Source organism: Apteryx mantelli, chromosome 8, assembly GCF_036417845.1.
Source record: "Apteryx mantelli isolate bAptMan1 chromosome 8, bAptMan1.hap1, whole genome shotgun sequence".
In the NCBI taxonomy this organism is placed as follows: domain Eukaryota; kingdom Metazoa; phylum Chordata; class Aves; order Apterygiformes; family Apterygidae; genus Apteryx; species Apteryx mantelli.
This window is the reverse complement of record NC_089985.1, coordinates 8,684,394-8,707,998: the sequence shown is the minus strand read 5'-3', so window position 1 is coordinate 8,707,998 and position 23,605 is coordinate 8,684,394. Positions and strand designations below refer to the sequence as shown.

The window sequence follows — 23,605 nt, the reverse complement described above, 5'->3', positions numbered from 1 at the left end:
AAAAGATATTAGAGATCAAAGCTTTAAGAACAGATTATTCTTGAGACCTTGCACACACTTTCACAAGTTATTCCTCTCATCACAAGACAGGAATTCTTTGGAATAAAGCTGAGTACAAACTTCACTAAAATGCAACTTCTCAGCCAAACTATCTTTTGAAAAAATTGCTGGCATTCTCCATTATTTTGTAGTACAAAAGAGCACAGGCAGTGTTGCTAAAAATGAAATTACCATATGTTATTTCTCATTTCTAAATAGTCTGCATTATAGCAAGAATGATTAAAAACAGTTTTCCTAATAGAACTGCTGCTCAGTTTTACTTGTGAAGTATAAATATCGAAGGGGCAGTCAGAAGGATAAACTTCCTCAACTTTAACAGACTGCCCTGAACTCTTCAAAATACATAATATTATCTATGGCATTATTTACTTAATACAGAAAAGGAGTTGCAGAACTGTTCAAGAGACTACAGAAATTAAAGATTAGAAATCAAAAGACATTTTTCTCCTAATAGCTGTGCTACAATTTCCCCTTGGGCCACATGACTCTTATTAAGATCCTTTTGCTTTGAAAGATTCACCAATTCCTGATGGAAACTGAGTTTTGCTGATGATGCCAGGCAGAACATAACTGATTTTCCCATAGTTCGGCTATCCATTCCAAAAGGACTACAAACTCAGAGTGAGCCTACACAACTCCAATACATTTAAGTGTTTCTCTTCCCATACATAACAGAGAATTCCAGTCACTCCTACACTAACAAAAGACAGCAAATATTCATCTTACGCTCTGGAAATACCCCGGGGACAACTTTTATCCACCACATTTTTCAAAGGTTCACGAATACTCTGAGCAAACATAGGGTCATTTGGGAAAAGAATCTGGGTGTTCGGACAGGTCCAGTCGAAGTTGCTGTCATCCAGCTCTGTGTATTCTGTAGTCTGAAATGAAAGATAAAGATCACTTACTAAAAATACAGGTTGCATTTTTACAGTAAGAAAATCAGACAGACCTATCCTCAAGTCATCGGTGTACACAGGACATGCAGCAGCTGAAGACAAATGCACAACCACACAGTTTCCAAGCATGAAGAGTATGTAATTTTTTTTTTTATGCCTCACCTTGCAACGCTAAACAGTAACCAATGCGCTACCACCCCTTTCTAGAGATAAATACAACACCCATTCTCATTTATAACTTACATTCTTTGCTAGTAGAGGTTTAACTGTTTTTGCAAAAAAATGTCTAGATACTGCAGTTGCAGGATTTGTATCTCAAGTCCTCTCCTGACAAACAGCTAGTATCCCCGTCCTCTTATGTGCCAGACGGCTGGAAAAAGTAGTTATGATTTCATTTGATACTGCCAGGAGGTTGACTGAACCAGCTCCAGGCCTTCAGTCATTCTTCCTCCGCATTACTAAGAATGTCACCCCTTTCCTTGAGCAAGAACATTTTCTAAGTAATGTTCTAGGAGATCAACTTTATTCATAAGATAACCCAACACTCAGACACCATAAAAATAAGTATGTAGTTATGAAGTATTACAGATGGAAAATCAGTAGCTTCTTGTACCTAAGTTTTTCATAAGAAAAAAAGATTCTCCTCTCGGGAGCCTTACAGTCTCGCAAATCTGTGTATTGCAATGTTGAATCTATATATAATTCTAACAACACCTATTCTCAGAAAAGATGACAGCTTAGGAATTAACATTTGCACAAATCACTGGTTTGTAACATGTGAAATCACGTGGAATATGTGCACAATGGAAAACTTGCAACAGTGTTTTTAGTTCTGCAAGTGACTTATCCGATAACTCTGGCCATTTAGTTTTCCCACCTGTAAAAATTAAGGTCATATTTATTTACTGAGAAAAACCCCTCCTTACAATGTATTAACAAATTGAAACCAAATATTTAAAGGCTCCCTAAAACACAAGACTTAAAAGGCTATTATTGGTTTGTTGGAATAAATACTTTTAAGTACCTATGCTCTTAGCACAACAAACAGTAGTCTCACTTGAGAAAGAAGGTCTACAGTATTACGAACTTCAGCATAGTAATAAATGACCTTTTTTGTTTATGAGAATAAATACAAACAGGATGTTGGGTTGCTACTTCCAACTATTTCTATACTTCAGATTACTAGTACTGTGTTTATATTAAAAAAAATTTAGCCACCCACAACACGTTCCATTTTTCCTACCGATTTTCTTCCAGTAGATAAATTTCAATTAAAAAATAATGCATTGGTCTTTTAGCTATTTCACACATTTTGTTGACACCACTTTAAATGGGATCTTTCTTACTTTTGAGTTAATCACATAGCTTAGACTTAACAAAAAGCTTCAGCAAAACTGCATTCATTAAGTTACTCTGTTCTCTTTTTAGACCTTTTACTGAACACTTGCTATTCTCAAGAAAACTACATACGTTAGGCCAGCACTTCGTTCCCACTACTGAGGGAATCCTGTCCGTCTCAGCTACAGGTATCACATTCTCATGTTGGGAATAAAAGTTACAGAGTCGCTCTTTTTGACCCTTCAGATAACTTCCTGGAAAATGCTGGTCATACCAAACAAAAAAAACAGCAAAAAAGTTATACTGAAAGTGCAATCCCTCTTAAATTCATCCTGCCTTTTCTTCATAGTCTCTGTTTCTAAAACTTAAGAAGAGATGTTAAATGTTCAAGGAAAGAACATTTTGGAGAGAGAGAGTGTGCGGGATCTGCACCATCTGGGAACACTAAAAATCAACTCTATGACATGTTAAATATATTACCAGTGATAGATGTTAAGAGCAAGAAGTTCTTTCTTTCTAATGTTAGATTCCATAAAACACAGCGCGCTCTACTCAGCTTTAAGATTTCTTCAAAATGCACAGAGTTTGATATAAAACAGGAGTATTCTCTCTTGATCCAGAAATTATTTCAGAGAGGACAGATAGAGAAGGGTCAAAACAAGGCAAAATAAAGAATTTACGGCCCTGAGGGCATGGACACCTCTCTATTCACTTTCTCATTCACTTACCTTGCTTGTCAGCAGAGGTAGATTCACTATGGCATCTTAAACCAAGGAGACAATTACATATTGTAAACACTACAATATTTCACAGCACACTTGTACTACCACAGGGTATTTAAGAAGATTAAGTTATTTGTAAATCCATTGGTGTTCTTACATTTATAAAATAAAAAGCTCATTAAATGGACTGAGGCAATAAAATATTCCAAAGCTGTAACAGACAAGCATCCTACAATATTAACTTTGCATTAGCCTCAAAATACTGTTGCAAATTTGCAGAGGGTCAATGTAGTAAAATAAACAGCAAAAACATTGCAGTGTCATTGTATATGTTTGAGAAACAAATTAAGAGAAAATAAACGTGAAGATAAGAAAATTGCACCGTGTTATTTTCAGATTTATACGAAGAGAGACAGGGAATGTGTCCCTTTTTAAATACTACTCATATTCCACAGCATTTTTCACGAGACTCAGTGGTGCTAAATTCCATCATGGAAATATTACTCATATTCATGTGACTGCAACTATTATTATGATAAAATAGTTCTTATTAAATAAAATGTCAAAACTGATATACTTCAAACCACCATTTTTCCTGATTTTTGATTTTTTTTCCATTTCTTGTAATAAAAGGAAACTGCCTTAATGCAGCATTAAAAAACGATTTAAGTTTTGAGCTCTTACTTACTGTATTTTTTTTAGATATGGTTTGGTTTGTAGTGGAAAGCCAAAGTGGTAATAGATGAGCTTCTGTAGTGAAGATATAATCTTCTATGTCAAAAATCATGTCCTCCTTATCAGCAAAGAGCAGGTAAAGATACTTGAACATCTCAGCCAGAAAGAAAGAATCCATTCTACAGAGAAAGAGAGGAAAAAAATATATATATACCCATATTTTCTAAAATGCCAGTAAAATAAATACACATATTGCTCCACCTCTGAAATGTTCACGATATTGTTGTTGAACTTAATTCCATCAGTGTTTCTTCCAAATGGAAAGAGGGAGGGAAATGATTCAAGATCAGTTCAAAATGGCATTACAGCAACCCCAGATAAACCTCTTTACGAACTTCTAGGTTTCAAGTGTATTTTCTTTGAAAGTAATTCATCTAATGCTCTGAGACTAATGAAAGGGGGGCTTAAGATGAAAGGTTATTAAACCCTGAAAATATTCGTGTTTAATAGAATGTAGGAAATCATTTCAATAGTTTACAGACTATGACAAGTAAACATGGATAATTTCAGACTTGGGCAGACTGAAGGCAGAAAGCTGCTCAGAAGTCAGTTAATTCCATCATACAAACAAACAGGGTCAGATTGTTTTCTATAATCTGTTAAAAAAAAAAAAAAAAAAAAAAACACCCACACACCACAAAAACTCTTACCTGTCTTCATGACTTCCAGTACGAACATCCTTCATTGCAGCAAACCCACAAGGTACTCTTGCATACTTGTTTAAGTTTTCAATGAGAGTTTTTCCTACTTCTAGATAGTAAGGGTCCCCAGTAGCCTATTAAAAAAAAAAACAAAACAAAAAAACAAAAAAACCCCACACATGCACACACAAAAAACACACAGGTGAACTTAGACTTACTGCACAATTAGCAGCTTCTACTTTTTCCACCTACTTATTTTATATATTCTGGTTTCCTGCCTTCTCAGACACCAGTAAGATCTAGTTGATCAAGACTACTAATAGACATAAAAGATCTCCGAGATGCAATTGTACTACCCTTTTACACATATGCAGATAAACACATAGAAATACTTAAAAGAAGCCTAAGACATTTGGGTGCTACCATGCTCTACTCCACAAGGTACAAGTGGCTTTGGCTCTTGTCTCTACTGAGAGCAAGAGCAGTAACACCTAAATACCTTTAAGAATATGGGCTGTTGTCACCTAATGATTTTCTTTTTAATTCTAGACATATAAAACAAAATTCCCAGAACAATTTGATACTTTCATCTTATTTTCTACAGAACTGGCTCTGGTAGATAAAATAAACTCAGATATGCTACTCATTCTATATTGAAATAAAACACCAATAAGATTGTAGACATTAGACAAGATGACCAAAAGCCAGCGATAAGAAAATGATCTTACTTTATACAAGAAATAAGTGCTTTCCGCAAATTCAGGCCTTAAAGGATGCTGAGCCCAGTGAACTCTAAAATCTGTCGTGAAAGCCTGAGGGGGGAAAAAGAACAGACAAAAATAAGTGCTAGAATAAAATCCACACAGATTGATTTTGATTCCCAAATTAGTTGTTTTACAAGAGCTGAAGTACTCCACAGCTGAAGTTTGGAGTTCCAGTGGAGGACTGAGGACTCAACACTGATCTCAAGAGGCTACAGAAACGGAGAACCTACGCCTAGCTAATACATTTGACCTAAAATGGTGCCCTAGCCCATTCAGCAGAAGTGAAATTTAAACTGTGACGGTGCCTGAACTCCTGCACCAACAACCTTTCGAGGAGCGTTCAGCCAGCGGAGTTCGGCAGGGCTTCGGGGGGTGCCAGATGAGGATCTGTGCCCCCAGAGCTGGCAGAGAGTGAAATACCAGAGGTCAGTTATTTCAGAACTTCCTAGGCTATATGTTCACTCTTAATATTTTGCTCCCATTAAAAAAAGCACTGGCAAAAGCTAATTTCTGTGATGGCTTTCACTCACTACGAGTTCATATTAGAGTTTAAACCAAGTCTTTACTAAAGGGGATGGCATGTTGGCTTAGATACAACCAACTTATCTTTCAAATTCTACTTTGAAAGTACAAAGCACTGAAAAAAAAATCAAAAACTATGGAGCCAAATCATATCATTTTAAAAGTACTCCAAAAAAATCATTTCAGTGACTAGAGATCATTTTCTGGTCTCAACATTAAGTGAATGTGGTGTTAATTAAAATATTCTCTACCAGATATTAGCTTACACCAGAGGAAAGCCAAAGTTACGACCGGAGCTGGAAGTTCTCATTTATTCTAAATTATCACAGGATAAAGACACACTGCAGCAGGCTTTTGTGTGCACAATTAACTCGCTCAAACAAAGCCTGCACTTGTAATACCTACAGATCATTCCTTGTACCTACTCTCAAGGACATTATGCAAAATCAGAACATTCTCTCAGATAAATTCAGCATTTAGTTTCCTTCCTTGTGTTAATAAGATCACAGTTATGTTACTAAGCAGCTACAGGTAAGAGTGCTTACATCAACTTGCATACTGAAATGATTCAAGGTCAATTTTGAAAGGCTGAAATATAAAGTCTAAGCAATTATTATAGCAACAGCTCCCACTAGCCTGCTAATTACAGCATAACTGAAGGAAAAATATTCTCTCTCCAAAGCACAGTTGTCATACATGCAGGACTGTAAACTGCTGAAGAAAACTGTGGAAACGAACCTTTGTTTTTAATGACACAAAAAGGACTTACGTACCTCAGGAAGAAAGTTATGCTTTTTTATAACCTGATACAGCATCTCATGAGTTTCTATAGCAGGTCTAATATCACCCTTCAACACCTAAAATACAAGAATAAAATTAACACAAATTCACCACCCACAGGAGCAATATGCGAAGTTAGGCACGCTTATTGTGTCCATGTAAGTCACATACCAATTTCTACATTTCCGGCAGACACACACTGTATATGTTACCCCTCCCTTTCAGCGTAAGCCACAGATATTCCTTATAAGGAATACAAGCCATAGTTATTCCAGCAAAATCAGTGAGTTCATTAAGACCATAGCCTAAGTAGAAAAAAGGATCTCCATCACTTACAGAGAACCTGGATGGAGGGGGGGGTGGGGGGGGGGGGAGAATGCGATTTAATTTGTCTGAAAGATGTTACTGACGCATAAATTAGAAAACATTGTCATTAGACTACTAAAAAGGGACTTGAGTCGAGCATTTTCATGACTAGGAGTGAAGAAAGCAAACCATAAGGACCATGCTTGGTACTTAACACAGTCAGAAGCACGTCACATCATAGCAAAGAAGTGACAGAAGGATCGAGCATACAATCCCTTGTTCGGCATTTTTGAAAGTCAAATTACTAAGACTGACTTGTCAGTTATATTACTGACAGATTTTTTTGTTTGTTTGTTTACTTGTCATTAAATTTCATCTGCACACAGATTTTAAGACCCACCTGCAACCCTGGGAAGAAAGCTAGCAAAGAATCCATCCAGGTCCGAGCATTTAGCATAGGTTTGTGAATATGAACGTCAAGAAGAAGAGGTGGCTGGCTAATGTATCTCATTATGGCATCGTAGTGCTGACAAACATCCAAAAAGACATAAGCTTATGTTATCAATATGTTTCAAAAGAGAGAAAAAAAAAGTTAAATTACAGGCTTCTGCCATTCTATTTCAAAATAAGAACAAGCATTAAACTCCAAACCATGATTGCATTTGGTATACCTTCTAGTTTTGCAAATCAAAAGGTAAGTTGTACTTAATCAATACTGCAAAGCCCCACAGTATTACACACGCAATACACTTCCCCTTCTCTAACACACAAGTAAAACACACACAAAAAAGTACAGCCAGCAGCCACATGATAAATGAGTAACTATCACAATTAAGGGTCTTTTTTTTTTTTTTGGACGGAATCTTAAAGCACACAATAAACAAAGCTGAAATTGCCTTCTCCAAACTAGAGAATTCTAAAGCAAATACATCTCAGGAGGAGAAAGGAAAAAGGAGGTATAAACACAAAGCAGCTGGACTTGATTGCTCAGAAGAACTTTAAAACCCATTAGCTCACTTACTTCAATTTTCCAACTTCCAATCCTATTCTCCCCAAGACAGCTGTCTGTCTTGTTTTCTGAAGCCCAGAATGTAAGTCATAAGCACATGAGCACACTTAACAGACACAATTAAGGCTAAATACAATTATAGCAGTGGCTGTAGGAGGTTAGGAATATGAAATAAACATTTCCACTTAAGGTGTTGTGACAGGCTTTTAACTACTGATATATTCAAATTTTAATACTGCTTATGATATAAAATAAAGTGTTTTTATTGAATACTGCCATTTTGTAATATTTTATGAAAGAATAACGATGCCAAGAAAGTTACTTTGTAATCTTATGAATTTAGTAATCTATTACATGTGTTTTCCAGTTTGAAAGTATACTTAAATATATATGGGACTTAGTGGTCCCAAAATTATGGATCTGCAGTGCAATGCAAGATCCAGGTTTTGATTTTCAGATCATCTTTGTTACTCTAGGACAGTAAGAAGTTATACCACCGTTTGTAACAAGAAGTCCTTATGTTATTTTACAGAAACATTTGTAGTGTTTCACTCTCCAAAGTGATCTTCAAATACAGCATCTCCTGTACTGGAAACACAGAAAAACATCCACAAGAAGATTCCAACCTTTGTTGGATGGGGTTAAAATACCTGATCAGGTGACAGTTCACTCAAGATCAGCAAAAATCTGTATTGAATCAGAAGTCGCAGAAATTCTGCTAAAGGGTTCTTCATGGGCTTCATGGGCTAACAGCTGACTGGCAACATAATTAGTCTTAAATGAGGAACAAACCTGAGCAAGGAGTTAACTTACCGTGTTAAATCTTTCCAGGAAACTGTCATCTCCCAGCAAGACATAGGCTTTTAATAAATATTCATAATATGAATCTATTCCTGCTCCAACTCCACTATCTAGAAATAGCAGAAGATGAAAAGGTGGTTTTACTTTGAGTAGCTCTGTAGATATTTTCACATGGTTTCATTTTGATTTTAAAACGAAAGGAAAAGCCTCCTGTCACTAGAATTATGGCACAGGTGGATAAGGACACATAATACTCAATGTCAACACTAAAGGTTGTGCAATATTAATGCACATAATAATACGAACAGACACGCATTTAAGCCAGTTGTTTCACTTCTCTCACATGACACAATGCTTCTACTGGCTGGCATATACAACTGAAGTCTTATTTTTATTATTTATATTTTTACTAGGTATTTATAGAAGAGTCTCTGAAAATTTATCCCAAGGCATTCCTCTCAGTATTAAGTGAATCAGAGAATACTTTCTTTGCAATGAAAGAAACTAACTTCTCAGCCAAAACACTCTTTCAGAGGAAAGCTAGGCCTTTTTGTGGAAGTTTCTTCAGATCTCAAGTATGCATGTCCACTTGCCTGTCTCATCAACATTTTTAAATAGACTAGATAAATGCAGAGGGGAAAAAATTTGGAAAAAAAGAAAAAAGAAAACACTCTCAGGAACTTTTTTTCCCCTCAAACCACCTGTGGTCACAAATCCTGGAGTTAGAACACCACGCACCTTTGCGGACCCAATCTCCAGTGTGAATATTAATAGTAACGCCCACTAAATTGCTACTGCGTTGTCTCTTTTCCCAAATAAAATCAAGCGCTTTCCGTGCATATTCCTGCAACAGAAACAAAAAATTCATTAAATGAAACTATAGAAAAACAAAGGAATTAAGAAAAGGCACTGATACAAAAGATTTTTATTCTTTTGTGTATTGAAATTAAGATGCTATGAAATAATATGTTTCATATCTAAGGAAGAATTATAACTGAGTATTATGTTACATACGCTTGAACAGCGGAACTTTCAGTCCACACTTATTTAGTCATTCTGTTGCTAATTAGAAGGAATGGTGCTCTTTTACACAACTGTTTGCCAATACACTGTATGATCTTAGGCAAGTCACTAAAACCCCTCTGCCCAGGCTTCCTAATCTGGGAAGTTGTGTATACAGAAAGGATATTGTAACCTAATTAAAGAGCAATTCAAAAATAAAAATATTTCAAGAAACATAAAAGCCTTAGAATCAAAATCACTACGGCTTTTCAGACATTTCAAGGTGGACCAGCAACCCTTGTCCGTTAGCACATAAATTATATACGTTCTTTATATATACAGAAAGGGAAGAGTAAGTTGAGGGTAACACAGCAAAAATGGCTCTAGATTGCCAACCACACGCACTGGACCTTAGGGGCCGAGTTCTGCCAACACTCAACACTGGCCTAGCTGTGCTTCCACTGCGTACTATGGAATGAAATGAAACACTGGGTTGATTGCTTGCAAAAAAGTTCTAATCTGAAAAAGAGCTTTTTTTTTTTTTTTTAATCATTTACCAAAGAAACTGTATCTGCAAACATTTTCATTTAGCTTTCTGGTGACAATATACCCTTGGGTAGGTATGGCACAAATTCAATGGGACTGCTAATTGAGGCTCTGCTGAAAATCTCCTCTTTAATGAACAGTACAAAGCCATGACACTGATAGCTTTATGATTTTATTTCTTTACAAAAAGAAAGTAGTTATAATTGTTATATTTTATTTATATATAATATTTTATTATATATTAGGTATTATCCTTTAACTGGAGTCTTCACAACATTAAACTTGTTTACTTCTGTATTACTATAAATACTTAAAAAATATTACTTCCTGGAAGTTTTAAAATAAAAGTTAAACAGCACTTCTAGAAAAAAAACACTATCACAATACATCTGAGCACACAAACTTTTTGTGTGGAACAGCTAAAATATGCATCCATTTGATGAACCCAAAATTATTTTTCCAAAATTACAGAAACGTAACAGGAAACTAATGCATACCTAATCCCAACAAATAAGAGATCATGGAAAGCAAACCTCAAATATAGATGTTCCTGTGAATCGGCTTAAAGCTGCAAACTCAAGGATCAAGGTACCTGCACAAGCTGTGCAGGTATCCGTTTCTGTTCCTGTTCGTGCTTCCGGATGTCTTACACCAAATTTCAAGTTTACCTAGAGAAAAGTAGAGATTATTATCATTACTTCTACTAGCTGCAAGTCACATTCCCCTGACAGATCTGTACAGCAACCAGATAATCCACACTTTTCCTAAAGGCAAGAAAAAGGACTGCTCCTCTCCCATCAAACTTGCTTTACCACCATACTGTCAACTCAAACATGTATATAAAATTATCCAGAAGAAGCTCAATCTCCCAAAACTAGGACTGGCCTAAAAGCCAGTTACCTGGTTCGTTAGACATTTAAATAAAAGAACATCTCGCTGAAAATCAAGTTCTAGCAATTTATTTACCAGCAAGTCAGAACATCTCAGAACCTGACAAGTACTCATCGAAATTAAGCTTTATAAATATCTTAGTATTCCTGGCTCCAGAGAATACCTGCTACATGGACCTGCTTTTGGACCAGGCACAACCTAGAACACTTTGAATTAAACATTTTCACTAGAAAAATGCTGATTTACTGAGCCTACATTTAATTTGTGGGGAAGTTTCCAAAAAAAGCTAAATCTCACAAAAAGTCAATGGACCATATACACAGGCAATATTTTTCCATAATTCCAGGAGTGAAATGTACCATGCTTTGTTTGACTTTAATGAACTGTTTTACATTAAGTGAATACTTTTAAATTACAGTTCTACAGTTACCTTTGCCTGTTTAAATGTTTGGATGCAGACCATGAAGATTAATCTGTTCTGTGCTAAATTAGCAAGCACATGCTCGTGAGCTGATCTTTCACAGACTTAGCAAGAGATATGTATCATAACAGAAGCTACTCTTCTGAGATACTTGGTAGCATAGAGCAGTGAGGAGTAAGATATCAGTAGAGAGAGACTAGACAAGATACCTGCTGGTCTTATTTACCCAAAGCAATGTATGTTAGAATCGTCTGAGCTGGAAAGGCTGGAGATTCAGAGAACCTAAAATTGTACTTCAAAATACTAGGTAGCATGTGTCACAAAACAGTAATTTATCAGCCTTCCATTTTCTGTATGCTTAATAAATATATACAAGTGATTTTAGAAACCAAGATTAAAACAAAGTAACAAAAGTTCTGCTTATAAAAGCATTTTTGAATTGCAGAAACCACAGAACTTACTCTTGGATAAGGGAGACCACTAGTGGTGTTAAAAGCAGGTAAAAGCTTGTAGCCTAGTTCCTTGGCCATGTGCAGAAGTTCACCACTGTACCACTGCATATATTCACCTTTTTCTTTCAGCATAATTGCCACTGAATGCCCACCTAGGAGACCTCTAAACACAAGAAAAAGATATCCGCATCTCAATAAGTATCAGCAGTGCAGCAATTTCTAAAATTCAGACTACTGTATAAGTAACTGTGCTATGTTCACATGGGCCTAATTTTCAGAAATGCTGAGCGGATCTGATTCCAACTATAATCACAGTGCACTGTCAATATTTTGAAAGTAATTTTTATTGTTTAGGACTCTGTCCTAAACTACAGAGGAATCACTGATTCATCTATATAGTTAGTTAAGAATAACTAACACCTCTAAAACTGTGCATAATAGCTTAAAATTAACCTGGTCCGATCCTGCTTTGAGCAGGTAGTTGGAGTACAGACCTCCAGAGATGCCTTCCAACCTGAAATAACCTAGGATCCTAAGGGAAATGTTGTATCTATTAAATCAAGTGTTGAACAGTGTAACTGACACTGTTTCCATTAGGAAAATAAACCACCACTACCTTGGCACACTCAATTTTTTTTCCCTTTTCAATCAGAAAAGCTATGCCTGCAGGGGTAGATGGGGGCCAACTTGATTCATTTCTGCCTCATATTTTATAGCCTTCCTTACAGGAGCTGTTGAATTATGCTAACTGCCAAAGGAACAACTTTTTTAAACGAGGTGAAATAGCACAGAAATGTATGCCTTAAGGGCATTAGCCAGAAAGCGCATCTTTAAGAGTTCTGAAATCATAGAAATTACTTACCCAAGGACTCTTATGTTGGTTTCAAAGACTGATACAACTATGTCGTTATCTAAATTAACATCTTTTATTACTTTTTTTACAGCCTCTTCAAACTCTTTGGTTTTATTTAACACCTGAAAAAAATAAAAGCAGGTGTTCAGGTTCCAACATAGCTAATAGTCACACTCAAGTATTATATAACAAGCGCAATGGATTAAAAAGGAAGCATTCAAGATGTCTTGGACTGACAGATTGACCCTGCAGGGGCATACTCTGATATACTGTGAACAGACAGCAGTATTACTGTTTTTCTTGGGAGATACACGTGAGAGAGTAAGTGTTGTAGACAAAGAATAACGTCACTGGGAACGCACAGCTCAGGGATGCTCAGGGATTTGTTTGTCCCTTCTACTTCTACTCCCGGTCCCTGACTGCAGCCCAAGGGGACGCAGCGGGCTGCAGGCTTCATCTACGCTAGCAGAGTGCCCGAAGACCAGCCTGCTCTGATACCCCTCTGATTTCACAAAAGCTTCCAATCCACAGGCTAAGGAGCCCCGTCCTAAGTTAGATGGATTGTCCGAGCAGTCTTCCTCCTCCCACCAGTTTCCTCCCTTTGCCTGAAGCACAGCTTGGTCATTTCCTTCACGTCTGCTTTTCCACTGACATTCTCTTAGTTACAGAACCTTTACGGTAAAAATCTTTGTGACTTATTCAATTCATTATTGCAAGCACTTTTAAATTCCACAAATGTTAATCCTGCTCTAAGACAAGAGAAAAATAAATCATAATAATCCATTAGAGCATCTGGTAAAGACTTGGGAGCTGCAGGCTCCAAATTTTCGACGTTTGCGGGCCTGATTCAAATGAGTCAGGAGTCATCTCACGGCAACATTATAATAAGAGAACAGTCATCAGAGAAAGAGCATCATATGATTCATACCCCAAAGCAGCACTGTTAGGATTTCAAAACTTTTTAATTTGTTTCCTAGGAATGGCAAATGGCCAAAAATCAGTCCTAGTTTCAGATTTTATTTTATAATGGCAAAATATGCCAACGAGACTAAAATCTAACAAAAACCAGTTCATTAACCATAGGAGTCCTTTAATAAGAGACGGAATGTGAGAAACTTGGCAACATTTCCTGGCAAACACTTCCAGGGTTACATTTTTTATAACATATATTTAAGTGCATACAAATTCATCCTCGAAACATTTGTATGTACACTTCAAAAACAAATAGTTCTGCAGGTATTGAGAGGTGTTTGCCTGCAAGTCTTACAACCTTCCTCTTTCAAGAAGAAACTACATAAAGACAACACTGCTTTATGAAATGCCTGGTCAGCATGTTGCTTTAAATTATAACGGGAGGCAAACTCACATACCTTTTTATTTTGTTGTAGAGCCCAAGAAAAACAAGAGAAGAAAATGTCAATGAACTACCAAGGAACTGTTCTAGTATTCTCTTTGCAATGAATTCCAAACACCACCATCGCAGCACTTGGAAGCTCTTACAAGCAATAGCCACTTTTAACAGATGGCTAGAAATCAAAGGTGAAGTAAGATTAAATTGTTTTATACAAAATAGAGTGCTTAACAACATAGAAAGCTAAAAAAAGAAGTCGGAACAGCAGAAAACAAGTCTTTGTTTTAGCTAAGTTTATCAATAGATTAAACCTACCACAAGAGTGTCCAAGGTATCAATCAAGGTCAGTGAAAACCTATCAAATAAAAATTAGAACAGATTTATTATTAAAAGCCTATAAGTATGCTTAGAAATTAATTTATTTTTTAACAATAAGCAATACCGTGGAAGAAATGAAATTAATCCTCACAGATTGCCAGCTACTAAAAAATTAGTTTTATACAGTACATGTTTAATATCAGAATTAACACTCTGCTTATACTAAGTCTCTTCCCCTTGCTACTGAAGAAAATAGGAGTTGACTATAATGAGTTATGATTAAAAAAAAAAATTACTGCAAAGCTTTCCAAGTTCTTGTAAGCAAATTAGGTTTTTATTCCTTGCCTCCAACCAAATGCAATTCTACTGAAAATAGACTCAACAGAATGGTTCGAAGTTTTTCTTCAACTCCTTTTCTTTCTTAATGAAAAATATTGACTTACTAAATGTAATAATAAAAAGGTTTATTTAGGAAGATCAAAGAATCATTCACTATCAGAAATTATTCCAATTATCTACTTAAAAAAAAAGCTGTGATTTGTTGCAATTGATAAAGAAATACTCTAATGCACGCTCAATGATTCCTTGCTAAGGTGAAAGCTCATCAACAGCTACAACACAGTTAAGAGAAATGTCTGCTCGGTGTACATTAGGAGAGAAAAGAAAAAAGGCAAACAGTGCTGGAATTACAGGTGGAAGGATAAAGAAAATGCTGCTATTTGTTATGAAACTTCTGTGTGGGATATAATGGAACGGGAAAAGGTACAAAAATGAGCGATACGGATGACTGACAGCATGTAGTGGCTTCTGTACTAGGAACAAGCAAACATGCCAGCACTCCAGCCTGCAAAAGTGACAGCTGAAGTGTCATTAGACGAAGATTTTAAAATTGCACATGGCATGAAGAAAGTGAATGAGAAACTGCTATTCACCTTTTCTCACAGGAAATTTCACCCAGTGCCACCCAGCACTAGCAAGTGGCAGGCTTAAAATAAAGAACCACTTATTCCGTAAAAGAAAACATCAAGTCAGGGAACTCGCTGCCACAGGTAGTTTTGGCTTTAGAAAAGCCAAACGCTTACCTGGATTCGAAAAGTGATTAGACCAAAATCTGTGGAATAAAAACCCACCAATGGCTTTTAAAGAGGTATCACCCTGTGCTCAGCTGCACTTGGAGCCATATCGTTTGCCATAGGAGAATCACAACAAGGCTGGTCCTGTTCATATATTCTTCTCCAGGCCTCTTAGAGGGCTCACTGTTGCAGACAGTGTACCAAGCTGCGTGGACCTTCGGCCTAACCTGATATGATTGCTCTTATGTTAAGAAAGCCGTGACACACATAGAAGAGAATTTACAGAATCCATAGGCAATACTATTAAAATTGAAAATTTTGGAAACAGTCACTACTGTAACCACTGAATGGTTAGCAAATGCCAAGAATTTAAAAGAGTGCTCCATATTTGAGACACCGTAGACAACATTTGCCTGTGCATGAGAATAATTAAAATTCTACTTAAGTGGTCATGTACTATCACTTTCATCTTAAATTGTAAGATATGATATTCTGTGTCATTATATGAGAGAGATTAACTAAATTTTTTTCCACACAAACTGGGGAAGATTATGTATTGCACAGCTATAGAGAAGGCTGGTGTGAGTACGTGCATATATGCTCCCTAGCCCTAGACTGAAGTAGAAATGACTGAGCCATCTCATCCTGCGATTTTTTTTGTTTTTTTAACTACACAGTGATTGCAAAGAACATAACTGATGAGTAATAAGAAAAACTATCACATAAGACATTTGATAAATGATTATTATTATTTAAAAAGCACACACGCAGAAAATACTAATACATTGCTCAAGGCATCTAAGGGGTCAGAAAGATATTTTCACTCAAATGACATTATGTTATTATGTAAATAAAGGTCATTGAAAGGAATGCAGGACCAGGATTAAAAATACAATTTCTTGAGATGTCTTTCTCATCAGTCACATCTCCCAATAGCAAGCCAAAATCTCCAAGGTCAATCCATGCAATTTTACGTAGATGACAGGATTATATAGGAATCTCTAGACTCAGGAACTTTTCTATGTAACAAAAATAACCAAAATGACATACTCAATATCACACAGTGAAATAGAAATAGAGTTTAAGATAAGAACTTAGGTTTTGATTACCACTGTTCTGCTCAAGGACACTAAGCAGCGATATCAATACAAAGAAGCAACAGCTCTTTTTATTTGCTCTGTAAACAAACTATGCACAGACAGGCACCATTTCATACCAAAAAAAAAAAAAAATCAATTGCAAACACATTTATAGTAATTCAGCTTTGTCTTTGATCATTCAACTGACCATGGAGAAAAAGGGTACCTTAAATCCACACCTCGCCCATGCCAAAGGATCAAAAAATATTACATTACTTTGTATTATAAGCCATCTTAAGAGAAAATTTAGCAAGAAATTCCAGGTCTGAAATAATAGAACCCATAGAATTTCAATAAATGTAAGTTTCTGCACATATCAGTTGGAAAAAAAAACAAGTTCTGTGCGCTGCAAATTGTGCTAAGATTCCTAGAGGTTTATGAGAGACAGAAACTGTTTCAAACACTAACTTTCCCAAGGCATCATCTACATCCCCTCGACTCGGCTCCTGACCCCGTACTCGTCCACGACAAGTTAAAGGCATGAGTTCATCAGCAGGATACGCATGTTCCTGTAGGGAAACAAATGAACAAGAAGGTGAGTAAGGTAGTAACTGTTATAGCCATTTCATTAAGTCTTCATAGTTCATTAAAAGAAAGCCTATACTTCAGGAAAAAAAACACACATGACTAGCTGACAATGATTAAACTGTAAACAGAACCGTGAGACCTTTTTCTCTTCCTCTCTCTCGCCGATCTCCCAAAGAAGTCTGGACCAACTAATGGTCCAGATGGGGCGGTCTGGGGTGGTCCACCTTGTCTGCCTCCCCCCCCAAATCACCAATTAATTTGATCACCAATTAAATCAGTTGCAATTCCTGCAACAAGGCACACACAACATTTCCTACAATGTTTCTTAGGCAGAGATTATCTCAAAGATGAGCTGAAGGCCTAAAACTAACACAGGCATTATCAAGCGGCTGATACTTCACAGAAAATGAATGGGAATTAGATTTTAAAGTCACTTTGGAAACATTTCCAACAGAACTTAAGTAACTCAGTCACAGTCGGTGACAGATAAGAGAATTGTCTTAGAAGGTAAAATAATAAAACATTGGTAAATCACTATGCAATATATAAGAAAGGATCACAGTCACACACACACACACACACACACACACACACACCAAAAAAAAGCAGCCCGTGAAGACTGAGCCTTGGACAAAGTTTTTAGGAGAGTGACATTGCTACTTTTTTTTTTTAAATGAAAAGCCATAGTCACTTTTCCACAATTCTAGAAAAGCAAGCTGCAAAGCAAGCTGCCTAGTTGCATAGTAACATTATTTATTTCTCCTCACTCGGGCAGAATTAACAAAAGCATCACCACTGCCTAAGCCAAGCATACCAAATAAGATGCCTATTCCTACTTCCAGCCAAGTCAGCGCAAGTTTTTTAGTTTTAAACTACCACCAAAATGGGAAATCAGAGGAAATATGTACAAATACAAAAATTCATCACTGTGAAATATGAGAGGTTTACTGTAAGAGTCGCCAATGACATTAAGAAAGATAAATCTTAGATATATCCAACTACAACAATCACACAAGAAATCGCCTCTGTTAGAAGCCCAAGGTGAGAGGCCCGGGTTGGAGTGCCTCTCTTTTGGTTCCATCAGGAAACTGGTGCTATCTAATTTTACATTTAGCATGGTAACTAACATCCTACATAATAAAAAAGTTTAATTACAGAAGCTGAATCTGCAAAAAAGCACATTCAATATCCTTCCAAACACACAGTACAAAAAATTCTATATTCAAACATGGAATAGAGCGGAAAAGAAGGAATGCTCTTCTATAAATAAACGGCTCTTACAGCAATTTCTTTTGAAAGTGATGGTTTGTTTCCCTATCATTCCCCCGGCCAAGTATTATGGTCTTTGCACAATTCTTCGTTCTCATCAAGTTCAACTACAAAAGCCAAAATCTAGATCATCTGAATACAGTTTGGATACTTCTGAATATCTGTGAAAAGTGTTCAGAAAAAAAAGATCAAAGAACTACAAGGCAAAAGCAATGTCAAAATTAAGATCACTGGCTTAAATTATGGAGAAAAGGTGACAAAAAATTCTGGAGAAGAAAGACTAATTTTTTGGTCTTCTTTCCTTCTAATTTTTTGCTCTTCTAACTTTTTTAGTCTTAAAATATCATAAAGGAACTAGAAACATTTTGAAAAAAATAGAAGTTCACTTAGTCTCTATCTAGAGCATTGAAGGTTACTGGGTCAAGTGATTTCCTAAACTTGTAACTTTTCCAGTTCAAGTAACCTCAAAGGGAATACAAAGACATTAAATACAAAATACAGCACAAATGTTACAATCAACATATTTCTGGAGAATATTATACTACATAGCTCAATAGATATTCTGGAGTTTCTACACATTCTGATAGAATGGATAATCATATTTCTTAAGGTCAAGACTGTAAATTCATAGCAGTATTGTATTTGAAAAAAGAAAAAGAAAATTGCTATTAGTGCTGTATACCAAGAAATACTTCCTAGTCTAATGTGGAAGACATGCTCAAATATTCTTTCTGACTGTAAAGAAAAAACCCTCTTGTTCATCAGAAACGTTGCTGAAGAAGAACAACAACGAAAAAAGCAGCTTTCTGCTCAAAATTCCTACTAAGGTCTGAAAAAAAGACTGGGGAGTTTCCCCCTTGCATGCAAACACGAATTTTCAGTCTTCTAGCTACTTATGTCTAAAATACGTATTAATAGAAACAGAAAATCAGCTGTCTGTTTCAAAAGCAACCGTAAAAAACACTTAATTTTCTTGCTGTTGGAATAAGTCGTGCACCCTAATCTTTCCTTTGACTTTAAACAAACAAGTCACATTTCTCTGTTTGATTAGTGTTCGAGCATACGTGGCAAATAAATATCCTTTTGGCTTCTAAGTTTCCAGGATAGCTTAAGTCATTCTTCCCTTTCATCTAGAATTTTCTTCCTACAGATGTAGCAAGATACCAAACAAGTTTCTAATTTACCACAATGAACAGATCCTTTCTACCTGCATGAAACTTTTTACCCAACTTTGCCAAATACGTACAGGTTTTTACTTCAGATAGCCATGGGAAACAGACAAAGCGAAGCATTTCTAAGGAATCAAGTCTCAAGTAATTAGCTTCAAATCATCACCAAGAAGCCTGATGTCAAGTTAAGATGTCAAAAGCAAGAGTTAAAGTTTAAAAAAAAAAAAGTCAACTGCACCAATTTTTAAAATAATCTTGACTCTCCATCTATTAATTCTATAACTCTCACACACTATAAATAAGCAACTCACATGCTTCACTAGCTTTTAAGCCTCAAGAGTTAAATCATAAAGGAGAAACTGGGACATGTGGCAAGGTATTTTCAAAAGACAGCAGTTTGTCATGTGGGAGCTTGTGCAACTTGGAAAAAAAAAAGAAAAAAGGTTTCTGCTGCAACAGCTGCAAAGAACATACAAGAAAACCTGTTAACATAAACTTGGTAAGAATAAATATTTCATATTTTTCACATCTACAGTTTCTCCTCAGAAATGTATTGCTGATAGTGTACTTGAAAGTAACTGTCACTTGAGGAAAGCCAGTCTTCTTTAGGTAAAACAACTCTTTATTCTGGAATACATCTAAACTAAGCTAACGTATTTCAAGGTTGATTAGACTCCAGAACACGACCACGCCTGAAAGAAACCACAAACTGTTTCGCACAGAAAATCACAAGCCACATTAAAAGAAATCATAGCAAATGTGCCTCACTGTCATATGACAGTCACATACTTAGAAGAGGGTACGTACTGTAGACATGACATCAAAACCCCTTTTTGTTCGTGTCAATTATTATTGGTTTGTAAAAGAGCTACCAAACTGCATCTAACTTATCTTACTACAGGAGACATATATTACATATTTGAATTTGCTTTTTCAATAGTTTTGAGAGTCTGGAATTTCAAACCAAAATGTTTAGATTATGAGCAGTTTTCCTCTTCAGTAATGCAACACAAACCAGTTTGAGGAAAGATCAGGCACAGATTAACAGAGTTACTGTTGGCAATTCTGAGCTATCACTGCTCTTCTTGGAAGCAATATACAGGCGCTCTTATTTATTTTAGCTTTGTTTTTCCCCTCCCACCTCCCTGCTATTCCTTCAGCATGTTCTGTAGGTTGCTTTCCCTCCCATGTCAATAATAACAAACAATTCTGAAAAAAATTAAACAAACAGTATTTTACTTACCATATAATTGGTATATGCATGATCAAACATTTCCAGCACTTGGTTTCTGAAATAAAAAATTTTTTAAAATTAGCAGTCTGCCTCATAATATTCCTTTCACATGCCATCTTAACACAGCAAGCTGTACTATACTGAAATCTATATATCTGAAAACCAGTAACAGGTCCACTACTAATGTACTCTGATCAAGTAAATGAAATAAGGCAAAATAATTTCTCCCAATTCAGTTACTTTCATTCACTGCAGGAAAAAAAAGACTATTTCTTCAACTAACATGAAATTAAGTGTTTCACACATGGGGACTCTCATTCAACCTCCTGTGCTTCCTCTTAAATAGCTGTAGATGTCACCAACACATCAAAGCTAGAAAAGCTAGAAATGGGATACATTCCTTGCTCAGCAAAAAACAGCAAACAGAATTACATTCTTCTTGTAATCACCGATACTAAAACCAACTGACACAGCATAAACTCCTATCCATGATTTGGAAAAGGCTTACTATGTATACCTCTTCCTTGCATTTGAAATCTTGGCAAATCCAAAGAAAACCCTTACAAAATACATTTATTTTACATGTTTGAAAAGCAGTCAAGGTGAGAAATGCTACTATATAAAACAGCAGTAGTTTGGTTTTGGGGTTGTTGGGTTTTTTTTGAGAGAGAGTCAGAGAGTACTGCTTCCCATCATACCTAACTGTTTTACTGAAAAGCCCCACTAGGCAAAAGAGCATGCTAATCTCTAAACTAACATCAACATAACTCAAAATCTCTGCACATGAGACTGAACATAAAAGAGGCAAGAACACAATTATATTCCAAACATCTGATTCAGTTCAGTGACTTGGAAATTTAAAAAGTAATTTTAACTTAGCAAATCTAATAAGGAAGTAATCTAAAGAACACAATATTATATCTTGTGATGCTTTTTACAGGCACTTTACTGACTATATCTAGTCTGCAGTTCTGGGATCTGTTGCGGCAGACAAAACCCCAGGGTTTCGCACAAGAGCACCAGGTCCAGTTGCACAACTGAACTAAGCATACTATATTCAGTAATTTCTCATATAAAAAAAAAACACAACTTTTATGTCTCTGTATATGTTTACCTATATGTATAAAGCTTGCTCTGGGAGAATTCTGTGACTGATATGACCTTGCCATTACACAAATACACAGATTACCTGCTATTATTCATGAATGACCCAGCTCAGAGCCCCCAAAATACAGACAGTGGAAACACACCACTTGCATATATTCCTGGGGCATCAGAGGACATGCTGAGTACAAGTCATGAGCACAAACATTTTAAACCAATCAGTGAATAAAGTTTAAATGCCTGCTGTAGTCACTTAAGGAAAACACACAAGATATCGTATATTCCAAGTATTCAGAGATCCCAAGATGAAAAAAAACCCCAACACTAATTGCAAACATTATTAGAGTTAAATATGGACTTATATCTAATGATTGATAACCGTGTAAGTCTCCAGTGTTTCTCCAACAGACTTTTTGCATCTCCATCCTGCATGATGATGATGAAACTGCCCCAGTACTAGACCAAAATCACGATATGCTCGATTACACGTCTGTCTCAAAACCCCCTGCTCTGTGCAGCAGAACACACTTTCTGTCACTGGCATTGCGGTCCTTACCCTTCAACTAAAAGCCCTATTTAAAGAGGAGCAGCTTCTTACAAGCGCATAAAGGGGGGACCGAAGTGATTTACCTCATTAAGCACTAGGCAAGCATACACGTAAACATTTACCTGCTTTTAATGAGCCTCAAACACGCCCGTGCTCCGGAGACCCGGCCCAGGAGAGTACGGGTTTAGATTTACCTCCCATCGCGTGTCCCCGCCGCTACCGGCGAGCCCCGCCGCAGGTTTCGGGGGCTCCGAGCCGCCCCGGCAGGCAGGGCCGCCCCAGGTCCCCGGGGGGGGGACCCGCACCACGGCCGGCCCGGGGGGCAACTGCCCGCGCAGGCCGCAGGAGCCGCCGCTCTCCGCCCAGGCCCGGCCGCCGCCGCCCTCCCGGCCCCGCCGCCGCCGCCGCCGCGCTCACCCCAGCCGCCGCTTCTCCTCCTTGCTCATGGCTCCGGCGCCCGGGGCGGCCGCCAGCACGGAGGAGGCCGAGAGGAGCCCGAGGGCCAGGAGCCTCCAGGGCCGCCTGCAGCGGGGCGCCGGCTGCGCGCTGCCCCGCTCGCGGCCAGCAGCTCCGCTCATGGCGGCGGCCGCCTGCCCTCCCGCTAGGCCCGGCGCCGGCCCATCCCGCGCTCTGCCCGCCCCTCGCCCGCAGGCGGCGGCCGCCGCGGCTCCAGGCGCCGACGCGCAGGCGGAACGGAAGCGCCCGGCCCGGCCCGCCGCGCCGCTCGCCTATGGCGTAGCCAGGGAAACCGCCTCGCGCCGCCGCTTCCGCCCGCCCCGCCCCGCCGCGCACGCGCCGCCCCGCCGGGCCAATGGGAGCGCGCGGCCTCCCCGCCGCCGTCCGCGCGCGCGCGTCACGCGATCGCGGCGCCGCGCCTTGCGCGAGTGCGACGTGGACAAAAGGAGGGGCGGTCCCCGCCCTCGCCCCGGCCGGAGGGGAGCGCTGGGCGCACGCGCGGCAGCGGCCGGACTACAGCTCCCAGCATGCCCCGCCCGCCCGCCGCGGCCATTTCCCACCCCCTCCGCCGCGGGGTTGGGGCGGGCGCCCCCTGGGGGCTGTAGTTTCTGCCCGCTGAGGGGGCGCCGCCATGGCCGCGCCGCCGCCCTCCTAGCGCGTCTTCTTTTAATGTGG

At 38.1% G+C, this 23,605-nt stretch overlaps 1 protein-coding gene across 3 annotated transcripts in view; it reads right to left on the bottom strand.

Annotated features, from left to right (window-relative positions):
- Positions 1-23,069, bottom strand: part of EDEM3 (ER degradation enhancing alpha-mannosidase like protein 3) — a 31,591-nt gene extending 8,522 nt beyond the window's left edge. The window contains exons 1-16 of one of the 3 annotated variants that reach the window (XM_067300543.1): positions 22,892-23,069; positions 20,833-20,878; positions 17,032-17,132; positions 14,409-14,448; positions 12,752-12,864; positions 11,899-12,052; positions 10,659-10,793; positions 9,316-9,421; positions 8,590-8,687; positions 7,168-7,293; positions 6,455-6,538; positions 5,124-5,207; positions 4,405-4,529; positions 3,708-3,873; positions 2,430-2,561; positions 787-941 (exon numbers count right to left, since the gene is read on the bottom strand). In XM_067300543.1, coding sequence (XP_067156644.1) covers positions 787-941; positions 2,430-2,561; positions 3,708-3,873; positions 4,405-4,529; positions 5,124-5,207; positions 6,455-6,538; positions 7,168-7,293; positions 8,590-8,687; positions 9,316-9,421; positions 10,659-10,793; positions 11,899-12,052; positions 12,752-12,864; positions 14,409-14,448; positions 17,032-17,132; positions 20,833-20,878; positions 22,892-23,052 — 1,826 coding nt within the window. In that variant the 5' untranslated portion in view covers positions 23,053-23,069. Of the gene's footprint in view, positions 1-786; positions 942-2,429; positions 2,562-3,707; positions 3,874-4,404; positions 4,530-5,123; positions 5,208-6,454; positions 6,539-7,167; positions 7,294-8,589; positions 8,688-9,315; positions 9,422-10,658; positions 10,794-11,898; positions 12,053-12,751; positions 12,865-14,408; positions 14,449-17,031; positions 17,133-20,832; positions 20,879-22,596; positions 22,702-22,891 lie in introns of those variants that run through there. The other 2 variants (XM_067300546.1, XM_067300544.1) reach the window with 2 other exon arrangements.
- Positions 23,070-23,605: the final 536 nt, after the last annotated feature.